This window comes from Oncorhynchus tshawytscha, linkage group LG19 (assembly GCF_018296145.1).
Source record: "Oncorhynchus tshawytscha isolate Ot180627B linkage group LG19, Otsh_v2.0, whole genome shotgun sequence".
Lineage (NCBI taxonomy): Eukaryota > Metazoa > Chordata > Actinopteri > Salmoniformes > Salmonidae > Oncorhynchus > Oncorhynchus tshawytscha.
The window spans coordinates 17,850,124-17,863,788 of NC_056447.1; the positions used below are offsets into that span (position 1 = coordinate 17,850,124).

Here is a 13,665-nt window from a genome sequence, read left to right on the forward strand (position 1 = left end):
TACAATGAAGATCTGTGAAGCTATTTGGATTTTTACGAATTTCCTATGAAAGACAGGATCTTGAAAAAGGGATGTTTCTTTTTTTGCTGATATATATATATATATATATATAAACATTGTAAATGATAACACAATTAGCCAAATTAACATTTTTATGTTCTACTTTTTCTCCTGTGTGTGCCATCTTTTGACATTACAAAATGTGTGCGTTTGTGTTTCCAGGATGCAGTGCCCGGACTGACCTTCCACTACTGGGGGCTGTTTGACGGCCATGCGGGCTCAGGGGCGGCGGTGGTGGCGTCTAAGCTGCTCCAGCACCACATCATAGAACACCTCCGAGAGGTCCTGGATGTCCTGAGGAACCCTGCCCAGCTGGTCCCCATCATCCACGGGGAAGAGCCCAACAACCACAACCTCACTCCCACCACCCACAGGGGCATCACCAGGACCGCCTCACTGCGGGGGGCCGCAGGGGCACCCGGCTCCCCCAGTCACCCCCCTCCCACCAGGTTCTTCACAGAGAAGAAGGTCCATCATGAGAGCCTGGTGATGGGAGCCATAGAGAATGCGTTCAAAGAGATGGTGAGTTCATTGCCATGTTCAGTAGGTTAACATTGTGGATTGTTGCAGATAGAAATGTCATGAATAGAGTTGATGTGATTCCCTGTTCTATATCTGAGACAGGCATGTCTGTTGTACATGATCTATTTCTATCTGAACGTTCCACTATGTTGTGCCCTGGTGAATTCAGCCCTGGTCTGAAAGAACATACTAACCATCCTGCATTATTTACAGTGTATAAGGGACACTGCAGCATCAATTTAATTACTGCACATTCATTGTAAGAGACATTGCAGCGCTCCCCTCATTCCCTTTCATTATCTGCTTAGCCGATATGCATTGATCAGCGGCATCTTGGCAATTACAGTTTTTTTTTCTGAAGATATGCAGTTGGCATAATGAGATCAAGCATTGTCTAAATGAGGTTTTCTTTTTTATTTCTAAGGATAACTGTACGGTTGTTGTACATACTCTGCCTGTACAGTTGAAGTCGGAAGTTTACATACACTTAAGTTGGAGTCATTATAACTCGTTTTTCAACCACTACACACATTTCTTGTTAACAAACTATAGTTTTGGCAACTCTGTTAGGATATCTAATGACAAGTCATTTTTCCAACAATTGTTTACCGACAGATTATTTCACTTATAATTCACTGTATCACAATTCCAGTGGGTCAGAAGTTTACATACACTAAGTTGACTGTGCATTTAAACAGCTTGGAAAATTCCAGAAAATGATATCATGGCTTTAGAAGCTTCTGATATGCTAATTGACATCATTTGAGTCAATTGGCAGTGTACCTGTGGGTGTATTTCAAGGCCTACCTTCAAACTCAGTGCCTCTTTGCTTGACATCATGGGAAAATCAAAAGAAATCAGCCAAGACCTCAGAAAAAAATGGTAGACCTCCACAAGTCTGGTTCATCATTGGGAGCAATTTCCAAACGCCTGAAGGTACCACGTTCATCTGTACAAACAATAGTACACAAGTCTAAACACCATGGGACCACGCAGCCGTCATACTGCTCAGGAAGGAGACGCATTCTGTCTCCTAGAGATGAACATACTTTGGTGCGAAAATTGCGAATCAATCCCGGAACAACAGCAAAGGACCTTGTGAAGATGCTGGAGGAAACGGGTACAAAACTATCTATATCCACAGTAAAACAAGTCCTATATCGACATAACCTGAAAGGCCGCTCAGCAAGGAAGAAGCCACTACTCCAAAACGGCCATAAAAAAGCCAGACTACGGTTTGCAACTGCACATGGGGACAAAGATCGTACTTTTTGGAGAAATGTCCTCTGGTCTGATGAAACAAAAATGTAACTGTTTGACCATAATGACCATTGTTATGTTTGGAGGAAAAAGGGGGAGGCTTGCAAGCTGAAGAACACCACCCCAACCGTGAAGCATGGGGGTGGCAGCATCATGTTGTGGGGGTGCATTGCTGCAGGAGGGACTGGTGTACTTCACAAAATAGATGGCATCATGAGGGAGGAAAATTGTGGATATAATTGAAACAACATCTCAAAACATCAGTCAGGAAGTTGACGCTTGGTTGCAAATGGGTCTTCCCAATGGACAATGACCCCAAGCATACTTCTACAGTTGTGGCAAAATGGCATAAGGACAGTCAAGGTATTGCAGTGACCATCACAAAGCCCTGACCTCAATCCTATAGAAAATGCATGGCCAGAACTGATAATACGTGTGCAAGCAAGGAGGCCTGCAAACCTGACTCAGTTACACCAGCTCTGTCAGGAGGAATGGGCCAAAATTCACCCAACTTATTGTGGGAAGATTGTGGAAGGCTACCCGAAACGTTTGACCCAAGTTAAACAATTTAGAGGCAATTGAGTGTATAAATCATTCTCTCTACTATTATTCTGACATATCACATTCTTAAAATAAAGTGGTGATCCTTACTGACATAAGACAGGGATTTTTTTTTACAAGGATTAAATGTAAGGAATTGTGAAAAACTGAGTTTAAATGTATTTGGCTAAGGTGTATGTAAGCGTCCGACTTCAACTGTATGTCTGAAATTGATTAATGTGTCATAGCTCCAGGTTTGATTTGAATGAACTCGATCTTTAGCTGTGTCTGCTTTCCTCAGCAGCTCTTTGGCACTGAGAGTTGAGTGGCGTCTAACAGCTGTCTGCCAGTGATAACGCTGCGTTTAGCTTCGGCATGTTGCCCCCCCCCCCAGTCTCTCTAATCCATTATCTGTGACTGTTCCTCAAATCAGCAGCATACGGTGCCAGTCAGTCCACAGCACCACAATTTGTGGACTTTTCCCCCTTCTAACCCGCAGGCCAAAAAGGTTTCAGTGCTGCTCACCATCTGGTTGTGGTGCTGTAAGAGGATGTGTGGACTTCGACTTAGCTCACTGAGCGGCCCAGTGGTCGGACACACAGCCAATCAAAATAGTGTGGTCTTGACAGGCTTTTGGCCAATGAGGAGTCAGAAAGGTCATTGGTTATTAGCCTCGTTGTTCATCTTGTTCTTGAGGATTCTGGCTTTGGCTTCAAGACAAATTTTGGCACTCGCTAAATTCTGCTGTTGTGTTTCCTCTCTTCAGAGCTAAGAGAGTTCACCACCTGGTGTCTAGTTCACTGATACAATCCAAGTCTGAAATGTTGATCACTTAGAGTGCCAACCGCATTCTGGTCTCATTTGTTTCACACAACTCCTTACAATAACTCGCATAACTTCAGACAAACCTGAGTACTGCAGCAGAAGCTGTTGTTTTCCTCATCACCACTAGATGGCAGTGTGCGGCCATCCATTGAGTGAGTGTAATTTTCCAAGTCTAGTATCACTGTCAACCCAAACTATCAACTGTAATAATGCACCATTTCCCATGCACCTGTGCACATTTGTGTCGATGCTTAACGATTGTTTTGTAATGAATGTGTGACGTACAAGGATTTAAGATTAAACGTCTATATATAAATGCACAATTTCATCAAAAAGCAGTTCACTGACGTGTCGATGCAGTTGAGTGTATATCATGCAAATGCTTGCCTTTTGATCTAACAGCAGTCTGTTATAGAGTCAAAAACCTTCATGATATTCCACAATATATTCAGCTCATTCCTATACTTGATTTCATAGCGTGATAAAGCTATTCTCTGCCTCTCTCTCACTCTTCACTCTTTTTTCACAGGCACAAGGCAATCCGTATCCCTTCTCTCCCATCTTTTTGTTGTTGTTCCTCATCCCATATGGCTCTCGTCTGGAGCATTGCTCCCCATCTCTTCGTTAATCTTGCTTCTTATTTTTAATGAACCTCATTCTCAAGCAAAAATCTGTCACTGATTTGGTTGATGGAGGTGCATAATTCAGACTAGTTTTACCCCTCTCTTATCTGGGATAACCACCAACCACTGGCTCTGGTTTCTAGTTCTCAGGTTGACATGAATCACGTCCACGGGCCGTTTCTGGAGGAGGCTGCCAGAGCCTAATAAACACGGAGATGTGTAAACATGAAAAGGAAACATGGCTCACGATGACGACACTGTTTACATTGAGAAGGACATAAATAACTGGGGGAAATCCAATTTTTTTGGGGGGCATAGTCTCCCGCCCTGTAAAGACATGTACTGTGTATAGACCCTACTAAAGCTGCAGTCCAATGAACCTGCATTAGGATGCAAACCATAGTCCTGACTGTTGTCTTGCATTGACCTATTGACCTACAAGAGAACTTGCGGAAAGCGTTTCACTGTATCATTTACACCCTGTATCCTGTGCACGTGACACATGAACTTTGATTACATTGCATCATAGTTCATTCGTCTTAGGGTGGCTAGGTGAGACAACTACATATATCCCAGTCATAGTAAACAACAAAAAAATGTCCTCCATTAAATCGGCGCTAGTGAGACAAGTGCAAGTGTTAGTGCAAGATCGGGCAAGGGTGTTAAAAAATGTTTTTTTTTGGGGGGGGGGGGTGTAGCTAGTTGTTTATGCAGACATTTTAAATTTTCATTATTGAAGCCTTTCCTCCCGGCAGCCACAGGCGTTTGATAGCAGGATACGTAGGTATGCACTGCTACAGAGTCATAACTTACCCTCGGTGAAGGACACATTTTGTTCACTAAGTTCCCCCTCCCTAACACACACACATTTCTGAGCAATGTGTTTCTCCTCCAAGGTGACAGCAGTGGTGGGGCCGGGGTGGAGGGTGCTGGGGTGTCACTAGGGCCTTGTTCCACAGAAACACACACAGTGTGCTTCATCAGATAGTTGATAGCCAGCAGAAGAGCGCACTAGCGTGAGTGTGTTTTCCACAGGGGACTACAAGCTAGGGACAGGGTAAATTAGCGGACATTATTTTGTCACTCTTAATATTGTGCTAAAGACTCATGACATTGCTATAACCCAAGATACACATTCATTACTACAAAACATTTTTACTCATCACCTCCTTGTCTCGGTCTGTATTTATACAGCCAACGTTTCAGAGTAGGATTATTGACCCTGATAGACGAGTGTCCTGCCCAGGGGGTGTACTTGTACATCAAGCTGCTTCACGCTACAGAAATATGAGATTGGGCCCACCGAGCCGGAGCCTTTCTTGCTGTGACAAGGCTACTTACTCTGGTTTGCACTTCAAACCAATTGAACTCTTCCACGACACTTTTACGATAGTTTTAGATAACAAAGGGTGAACTAGTGAGCATCCATAATATATAGGTAGAGAACCATAGCTTGGTTGGTTCAACTAGCTTTTTGATGAATTCAGTAACAGATTAATTATTCATCTAATTAATATCATGGATTTTTAAAATAATTCCCTTGGTTTAATTAGTGCTAAAATAATCGCCCTAATTAAGCCGGGTAATAACGATTACTCCCTCAGACTTCACCTCGACTTTAGGTTTCCATAGTTTTTTAAAATCTCTCCGTGATGTATTCTGCTCATGTTATGTCCAATATGTTACTGTGGAAAGGATTTGAATCCATAGCAGGTCTTTATGTGCTTTATTGTAGTGGGGGGTGGAAGTGTTTCCTTTTATGATTGGTAGTGTATGTTTTCAAGTGTATTTATGTGAGTGTGTTGTTGTGTTATTGTGACGTGTGTATGTACACTGAGTGTACAAACCATTAGGAACACCTGCTCTTTCCGTGACATAGACTGCCCAGGTGAATCCGTGTGCATCAAGAAATGTCCCCCACCAACGAACATCCGGCCAACTTGACACAACTGTGGGAAGCATTGGAGTCAACATAGGCCAGCATCCCTGTAGAACGCTTTCGATACCTTGTACCTCCCTGCCCCAACAAATTGAGGTTGTTCTGAGGGAAAAATGGGGTGGAACTCAATAGTGGGAAGGTGCTCCTAATGTTTTATACTCTCAGTGTATATGTGTATTTATGTGTTTGGCTTTCAGGATGCCCAGATTGAGAGAGACAAGGCTGTGTTTAACGTCTCAGGAGGCTGTACTGCTCTGTGTGCGCTCTTTTTACTCGGAAAGCTCTACGTTGGAAATGCCGGGGACAGCAGGTGAGACACACAGATGCACACACTGAAGTAAACACTCAAACTGTTTGAATTAACACAGATTGCTTTGTCCTGCACAGAGCAATCATTATCCGAGGTGGAGAGGTTATCCCCATGTCTACAGAGTTCACACCCGAGTCAGAGAGGCAGCGCTTGCAGTTCCTGGTAAGAGGAGGAACTCAACAGACACTGTATCGCAATACATGACCTCCCCTCCCTGTTCAGACATTCACTATGCTTGACTTTCCTACCTGGTTTCTGCTGGTGGAATAACGCCCACAGTTGCTGGTAAGAGGAGGAACTCTACCACAACCCTCTGAATCACATTGAACCTGGGCTGTTCTCTGTCCCAGACCTGAATTCAAATAGTATTTGAGATCATTTCAAATATTTTAGCTGGCCTTGATTGAGCTTGACTGGCACAATGGAACCAATAGACAAAAAATAACAAACCCCACTTATCTGATCAGAGTAGAGAAAACGCTCGAACTATTTTTAAGATTTCAAATAGCATTTGAACCCAGGTCTGCTCAGTTACTCACTGACAGTTACTAAGCTTAGCTCGTTTGCCTGGTGTCTAGGCTGGTTTAATTGACTGGCGTGACCAGGGGATAGGAAGACGATCTCTTCACGCTCCTCTCTCCTCTTTCTATGTGAAGGCCTACATGCAGCCACACCTGTTAGGGGGAGAGTTTACACATCTGGAGTTCCCCAGACGAGTACAGAGGAAGGAGGTGGGGAAGAGGATGCTCTATAGGGACTTCACTATGTCTGGCTGGTGGGTATCCATCCATCTTATCTGTTTGATTACTGCTACTCAAATAATGGTGGGCCTTGTTCCTCTCATTGTGATAAGTTACAGACAGGTGCTGCATTGAGGAATGTATCATACCCCCACCATTTTACCAGAATCATGAGATAATCCAGATTAGGCATCTTTGCATGATTTGTCATTGAAATGTCACATTATCGCAATTTCACGAGCAACTACGCTCCGCTATTGAAATAATGTCATTTGTCCGCAATCATTTTGTCTATCTGAACCCCCCCCATTCTTATCAATGTACTGAGTGCCAGCTGATTGACAGGACATGTTCTGATAGACTCAGACATTCGGTGTCGTCTGTGTGAATGACTGGGGCAGTTCAGCTCATCAGTGTTCCCTGGACAGAACTAGGGCCCATCAATGCGTCTTTGAGAGCGGGACAGACCGAGACGGTGGTGGTGATTAAGGGGAGATTTATCAGCGCTGGCTCTTTCTCAATGCGGTTCTGTCTGTGCTGTTAAGATGTGCCGATGTAGGACAGGGCAGTGCTGCTCACTGAGTCCAGAACTCGGGAACAGAACTGATATCTGTGATGCATTTTTAAGATTCCTTTACAGTGAAGTGGGCCTTTCTCAGAACTGGCCTCTAAGCGTACAGAGGAAAATAGATGTGTGTGTGTGCTGTCATGCCCATATGGGGCACAGGGACACATGCCCCCTCAGAATTTTCCTGTAATACTACTAGCCACTTTCATGGTGTTGGTTTTAGCTAGCCCAGAAACACTGTAGGTTCCCAACCTCATAACTTGCTACCAAGAAGTAATTTCAAGTTAGAGTAGCTAGCTTTTCTAACTACAGTATATTAGCTGGCAAGTTTGATCGACTTTAGAAAAGCAAACAACAACTACAGTATGTAGTGGTTAACATGCAAACCACACCGCTCACGTCGCATGCGTCAACCGACATGCTCTGTGTCGCGCTCGCTCTTGCTCTCTGTGTCGCTCTCTCTCTCTGTGTCGCTCTCGCTCTCTGTGTCGCTCTCGCTCTCTGTGTCGCGCTCTCTCTCGCTCTGTGTCGCGCTCTCTCTCGCTCTGTGTCGCGCTCTCTCTCGCTCTGTGTCGCGCTCTCTCTCGCTCTGTGTCGCGCTCTCTCTCGCTCTGTGTCGCGCTCTCTCTCGCTCTGTGTCGCGCTCTCTCTCGCTCTGTGTTGCTCTAGCTCTCTCTGTCACTCACTCACACACACACATATACACACACACACGCCTAGTTGGCAGTGAGCTGGGCTGTGAATTGACAGTGCAGATGGGGGGGGTTGTTAAGCATGGGAGGCGGTGGCGTTTTAGGGTCGTGGGCTGGGTGGAGGCGGTGGTGGCGTTTTACGGAGGCTGGGCTGGGTGGAGAATGGGGAACAGTGATTCTGGGCTGGGTTAATTGACTGTTAGAAAAAGTATCTAGATCCTCTATGAGACTGTGGAAGGATCCAAATTGTGGATTTAAAAGAACATGAATCGGCAGCATACCTTTTGTTTTTAAGCCCCGAATTTCTAGCCCCTTGATATTATTGTTGGATCTGATTTTAATAGCTAACATTTCAATGGCCGTTTAATACTGTCCGAGAAGGAGCCATTGACTATTTTGCACCTGGGGTTACTATACTTAACTTTAACCCATTGCATAAGAGATTCTACAAAATTCAAATATTCCAGGCATTTCTATATAAATTCCAATCGTCTTTTTTCAAAATCCTTTTCGAAGTCCGCTATGAATACCAGGCCTGGTTTCATGGTGTTTTATTGTTTCAAGTACTTGTTTTATTATCTCTATGTAAAAATAAAACTGTCTGGTTAGGATGCATAATATCTGACAATTTTTGCATCACAACACTGAAAGTAAGTGTAAGGGGACTCTTCTTGCTGAGTACGTGATAGTTGACCATTTTTATAGGAGTGGTTAAAACATGTTAATAGTAGATCTTTGAGGAGATCAAAAAAATGTTGCACATACAGTTGAAGTTTACATAGACCTTAGCCAAATACATTTAAATTCAGTTTTTCACAATCCCTGACATTTAATCCTAGTAACAATTCCCTGTCTTAGGTCAGTTAGGATCACCACTTTATTTTAAGAATGTGAAATGTCAGAATAATAGTAGAGAGAATGATTTCATTTCTTTCATCACATCCCAGTGGGTCAGAAGTGGGAACACTCAGAACACTCAATTAGTATTTGGTAGCATTGCCTTTACATTTTTTAACTTGGGTCAAATGTTTTGGGTAGCCTTCCACAAGCTTCCCACAATAAGTTGGGTGAATTTTGGCCCATTCCTCCTGACAGAGCTGGTGTAACTGAGTCAGGTTTGTAGGCCTCCTTGCTCGCAAACACTTTTTCAGTTCTGCCCACAAATGTTCTATAGGTTTGAGGTCAGGGCTTTGTGATGGCCACTCCAAAACCTTGACTTTGTTGTCCTTAAGCCATTTTGCAAAAACTTTGCTTGGGGTCATTGTCCATTTGCGACCAAGCTTTAACTACCTGACTGATGTCTTGAGATGTTGCTTCAATATATCCACATAACTTAGCTCCCTCATGATGCCATCTATTTTGTGAAGTGCACCAGTCCCTCCTGCAGCAAAGCACCCCCACAACATGATGCTGCCACCCCCGTGCGTCACGGTTGGGATGGTGATCTTCAGCTTGCAAGCCTCCCCCTTTTTCCTCCAAACATAATGATGTCATTAGACCAGAGGACATTTCTCCAAAAAGTATGTCTCCATGTGCAGTTCCAAACCATATTCGGGCTTTTTTTATGGCTGTTTTTTAGCAGTGGCTTCTTCCTTGCTGAGTGGCCTTTCAGGTTATGTCAATATATCGTGGGGGGAAAAAGTATTTAGTCAGCCACCGATTGTGCAAGTTCTCCCACTTAAAAAGATGAGGCCTGTACTTTTCATCATAGGTAAACTTAAACTATGACAGACAAAATGAGTTTTTATTTCCCAGAAAATCACATTGTAGGATTTTTAATGAATTTATTTGCAAATTATGGTGGAAAATTATTAGTATTTGGTCACCTACAAACAAGCAATATTTCTGGCTCTCACAGACATGTAACTTCTTCTTTAAGAGGCTCCTCTGTCCTCCACTCGTTACCTGTATTAATGGCACCTGTTTGAACTTGTTGTCAGTATAAAAGACACCTGTCCACAATCTCAAACAGTCACACTCCAAACTCCACTATGGCCAAGGTCAAAGAGCTGTCAAAGGACACAAGAAACAAATTGTAGACCTGCACCAGGCTGGGAAGACTGAATCTGCAATAGGTAAGCAGCTTGGTTTGAAGAAATCAACTGTGGGAGCAATTATTAGGAAATGGAAGACATACAAGACCACTGATAATCTCCCTCGATCTGGGGCTCCACGCAAGATCTCACCCCGTGGGGTCAAAATGATCACAAGAACGGTGAGCAAAAATCCCAGAACCACACGGGGGGACCTAGTGAATGACCTACAGAGAGCTGGGATCAAAGTAACAAAGCCTAACATCAGTAACACACTACGCCGCCAGGGACTCAAATCCTGCAGTGTCAGTCGTGTCCCCCTGCTTAAGCCAGTACATGTCCAGGCCCGTCTGAAGTTTGCTAGAGAGCATTTGGATGATCTAGAAGAAGATTGGGAGAATGTCATATGGTCAGATGAAACCAAAATGTAACTTTTTGGTAAAAACTCAACTCGTCGTGTTTGGAGGACAAAGAATGCTGAGTTGCATCCAAAGAACACCATACCTACTGTGAAGCATGGGGGTGGAAACATCATGCTTTGGGGCTGTTTTTCTGCAAAGGGACCAGGACGACTGATCCGTGTAAAGGAAAGAATGAATGGGGCCATGTATTGTGAGATTTTGACACCGCCCGGGCAACGAAGGAGTGGCTTCGTAAGAAGCATTTCAAGGTCCTGGAGTGGCCTAGCCAGTGTCCAGCTCTCAATCCCATAGAAAATCTTTGGAGGGAGCTGAAAGTCTGTGTTGCCCAGTAACAGCCCCAAAACATCACTGCCTGACTAAATACTTTTTTGCCCCACTGTAGTACTCATTTTACTGTGGATATAGATACTTTTGTACCTGTTTCCTCCAGCATCTTCACATGGTCCTTTGTTGTTGTTCTGGGATTGATTTGCACTTTTCACACCAAAGTACGTTAATCTCTAGGAGACAGAATGCGTCTCCTTCCTGAGCGGTATGATGGCTGCATGGTCCCATGGTGTTTAGACTTGTGTACTATTGTTTGTCAGATGAACATGGTACTTTCAGTCATTTGGAAATTGCTCCCAAGGATGAACTAGACTTGTGGAGGTCTACAATTGGTTTTCTGAGAGCTTGGCGGAGTTCTTTTGATTTTCCCATGATGTCAAGCAAAGAGGCACTGAGTTTGAAGGTAGGCCTTGAAATTCATCCACAGGTACACCTCCAATTGACTGACTAAAATGATGTCAATTAGCCTATCAGAAGCTTCTAAAGCCATGACATCATTTTCTGGAATTTTCCAAGCTGTTTAAAGGCACAGTCAACTTAGTGTATGTAAACTTCTGACCCACTGGAATTGTGATACAGTGAATTAATTATAAGTAAAATAATCTGTCTGTAAAAAATTGTTAGAAAAATTACTTGTTTCATGCACAAAGTAGATGTCCTAACCGACTTGCCAAAACTATAGTTTGTTAAACAAATTTGTGGAGTGCTTGAAAAACGAGTTTTAATGACTCCAAACTAAGTGTATGTAAACTTCCGACTTCAACTGTACCTCAACTGGTATGCTATTCATCCCTGGATTTGTCCCTGGCCTAAAGGCTTTAATTGCATCAAGAAGTTTCTCCTCTGCAATTTGGCCCTCACACAAGTCTTTCTGTACTACTGTTCATTTTACACTATTATTAGGAAAAATAATCCTTACAGTTACCTTCAAGTAGTAGAAATAGAGGAGACTGAAAATGGAACGTAATGCTTAAAGTACTTTGCTTCATCTTTCAGAGCATAATTAGGTGAATCATGGATGACTATTTTTGGTAGCATTTCTATGTTCAAGATTCAAAAGGAATTTGGTAAATTTTTCATAATTTTCCATCCAATTCACTTTATTTTCTATAGGGATAACTGGCTTGTGGCGGCCAAGCGTTCATAGCGATGTCGCCTTTTGATCCTTCGATGTCGGCTCTTCCTATCATTGTGAAGCAGAATTCACCAAGCATAGGATTGTTCACCCACTAATAGGGAACGTGAGCTGGGTTTAGACCGTCGTGAGACAGGTTAGTTTTACCCTACTGATGATGTGTTGTTGCTAGTTGTAACTATTTTGACCTAAATAGTTTTTGTTTTAAAGATAAGTGTTGAATTGCATGACCTCAAAGTGTCCCATACAATACGTGGATCTGCTCTACCTATGTTATATAGGAAAAAGTCACTCATCAAATCCTTTGTCTTGGTTAGAAACATGTTGTCAATATCTGCACCCACGTGGAAATTCTGTAAGAGTAATGTGGATGCCAATTATTTGATGGTCCAACCGCATTCTGACCCCTATCAAAATTTGTTTTACTTTCGGTGCCAGTGCAAACGATACAAGAAAGTAATCCAGACAACTAGCTTGATTAAAGCCTTCTCCATGTAAACTATATATACAAAAGTTTGGACACCCCTTCAAATTAGTGGATTCGGTCACACCCGCTGAGATAAAATCGAGCACATAGCCATGCAATGTCCATAGACAAACATTGGCAGGAGAATGGCCTTACTGAAGAGCTCAGTGACTTTCAACGTGGCATCTTCATAGGATGCCACCTTTCCAACAAGTAGGTTTGTCAAATTACTGCCCTGCTAGAGCTGCCACGGTCAATGGTAAGTGCTGTTATTGTGAAGTGGAAACGTCTAGGAGCAACAACTGCTCAGCCGCAAAGTGGTAAGCCATACAAACTCACAGAACAGGACCGCTGAGTGTTGTAGGGCATAAAATAATTTGTCCCTGTTTGCAACACTCACTACTGAGTTCCAAACTACCTCTGGAAGCAACATCAGCACAATAATTGTTCGTCAGGAGCTTAATGAAATGGGATTCCATGGCCGAGCAGCCGCACACAAGCCTAAGATCACCATGTGCAATGCCAAGTGTCGGCTGGAGTGGTGTAAAGCTCGCTGTCATTGGACCCTGGAGCAGTGGAAATGCGTTCTCTGGAGTGATGAATCACGCTTCACCATCTAGCAGTCCGACGGACAAATCTGGGTTTGGTGGATGCCAGGAGAACGCTACCTGCCTCAATAGTGCCAACTGTAAAGTTTGGTGGATGAGGAATAATGGCCTGGGTTTGGGCTAGGCCCCTTAGTTCCAGTGAAGGGACATCTTAACGCTACAGCAATGACATTCTAGACATTTCTGTGCTTCCAACTTTGTGGAAACAGTTTGGGGAAGGCCCTTTCCTGTTTTAGCATGACAATGCCCCCGAGCACAAAGCGAGGTCCATACAGAAATGGTATGTCGAGATCGGTGTGGAAGAACTTAGCTGGCACAGAGCCCTGACCTCAACCCCATCAAACACCTTTGGGATGAATTGGAACTCCGACTGCGAGCCAGGCCTAATCGCCCAACATCAGTGCCGACCTCACTAATGCTCTTGTGAAACAAACAAGTCCCCACAGCAACGTTACAACATCTGGTGGAAAGTCTGGATTTGTAAGCATACATATATCCACTAGTTCTAATGTGTTCAGTCCTTTTTCCATACAACTTCATCTGTAATTATTCAACAATATACATTATATTCCTTCCCTTTTAGCCATGTAAAGAC

The 13,665-nt window shown here is 43.4% G+C and overlaps 1 protein-coding gene across 1 annotated transcript in view; it reads left to right on the plus strand.

The window, feature by feature from the left end:
- LOC112218181 (protein phosphatase 1H) overlaps window positions 1-13,665 on the plus strand; it is a 54,706-nt gene that overhangs the window by 22,078 nt on the left and 18,963 nt on the right. Inside the window, exons 3-6 of the mRNA XM_024378770.2 lie at window positions 223-582; window positions 5,967-6,079; window positions 6,157-6,241; window positions 6,736-6,854. Coding sequence (XP_024234538.1) covers window positions 223-582; window positions 5,967-6,079; window positions 6,157-6,241; window positions 6,736-6,854 — 677 coding nt within the window. The remainder of the gene's footprint in view (window positions 1-222; window positions 583-5,966; window positions 6,080-6,156; window positions 6,242-6,735; window positions 6,855-13,665) is intronic.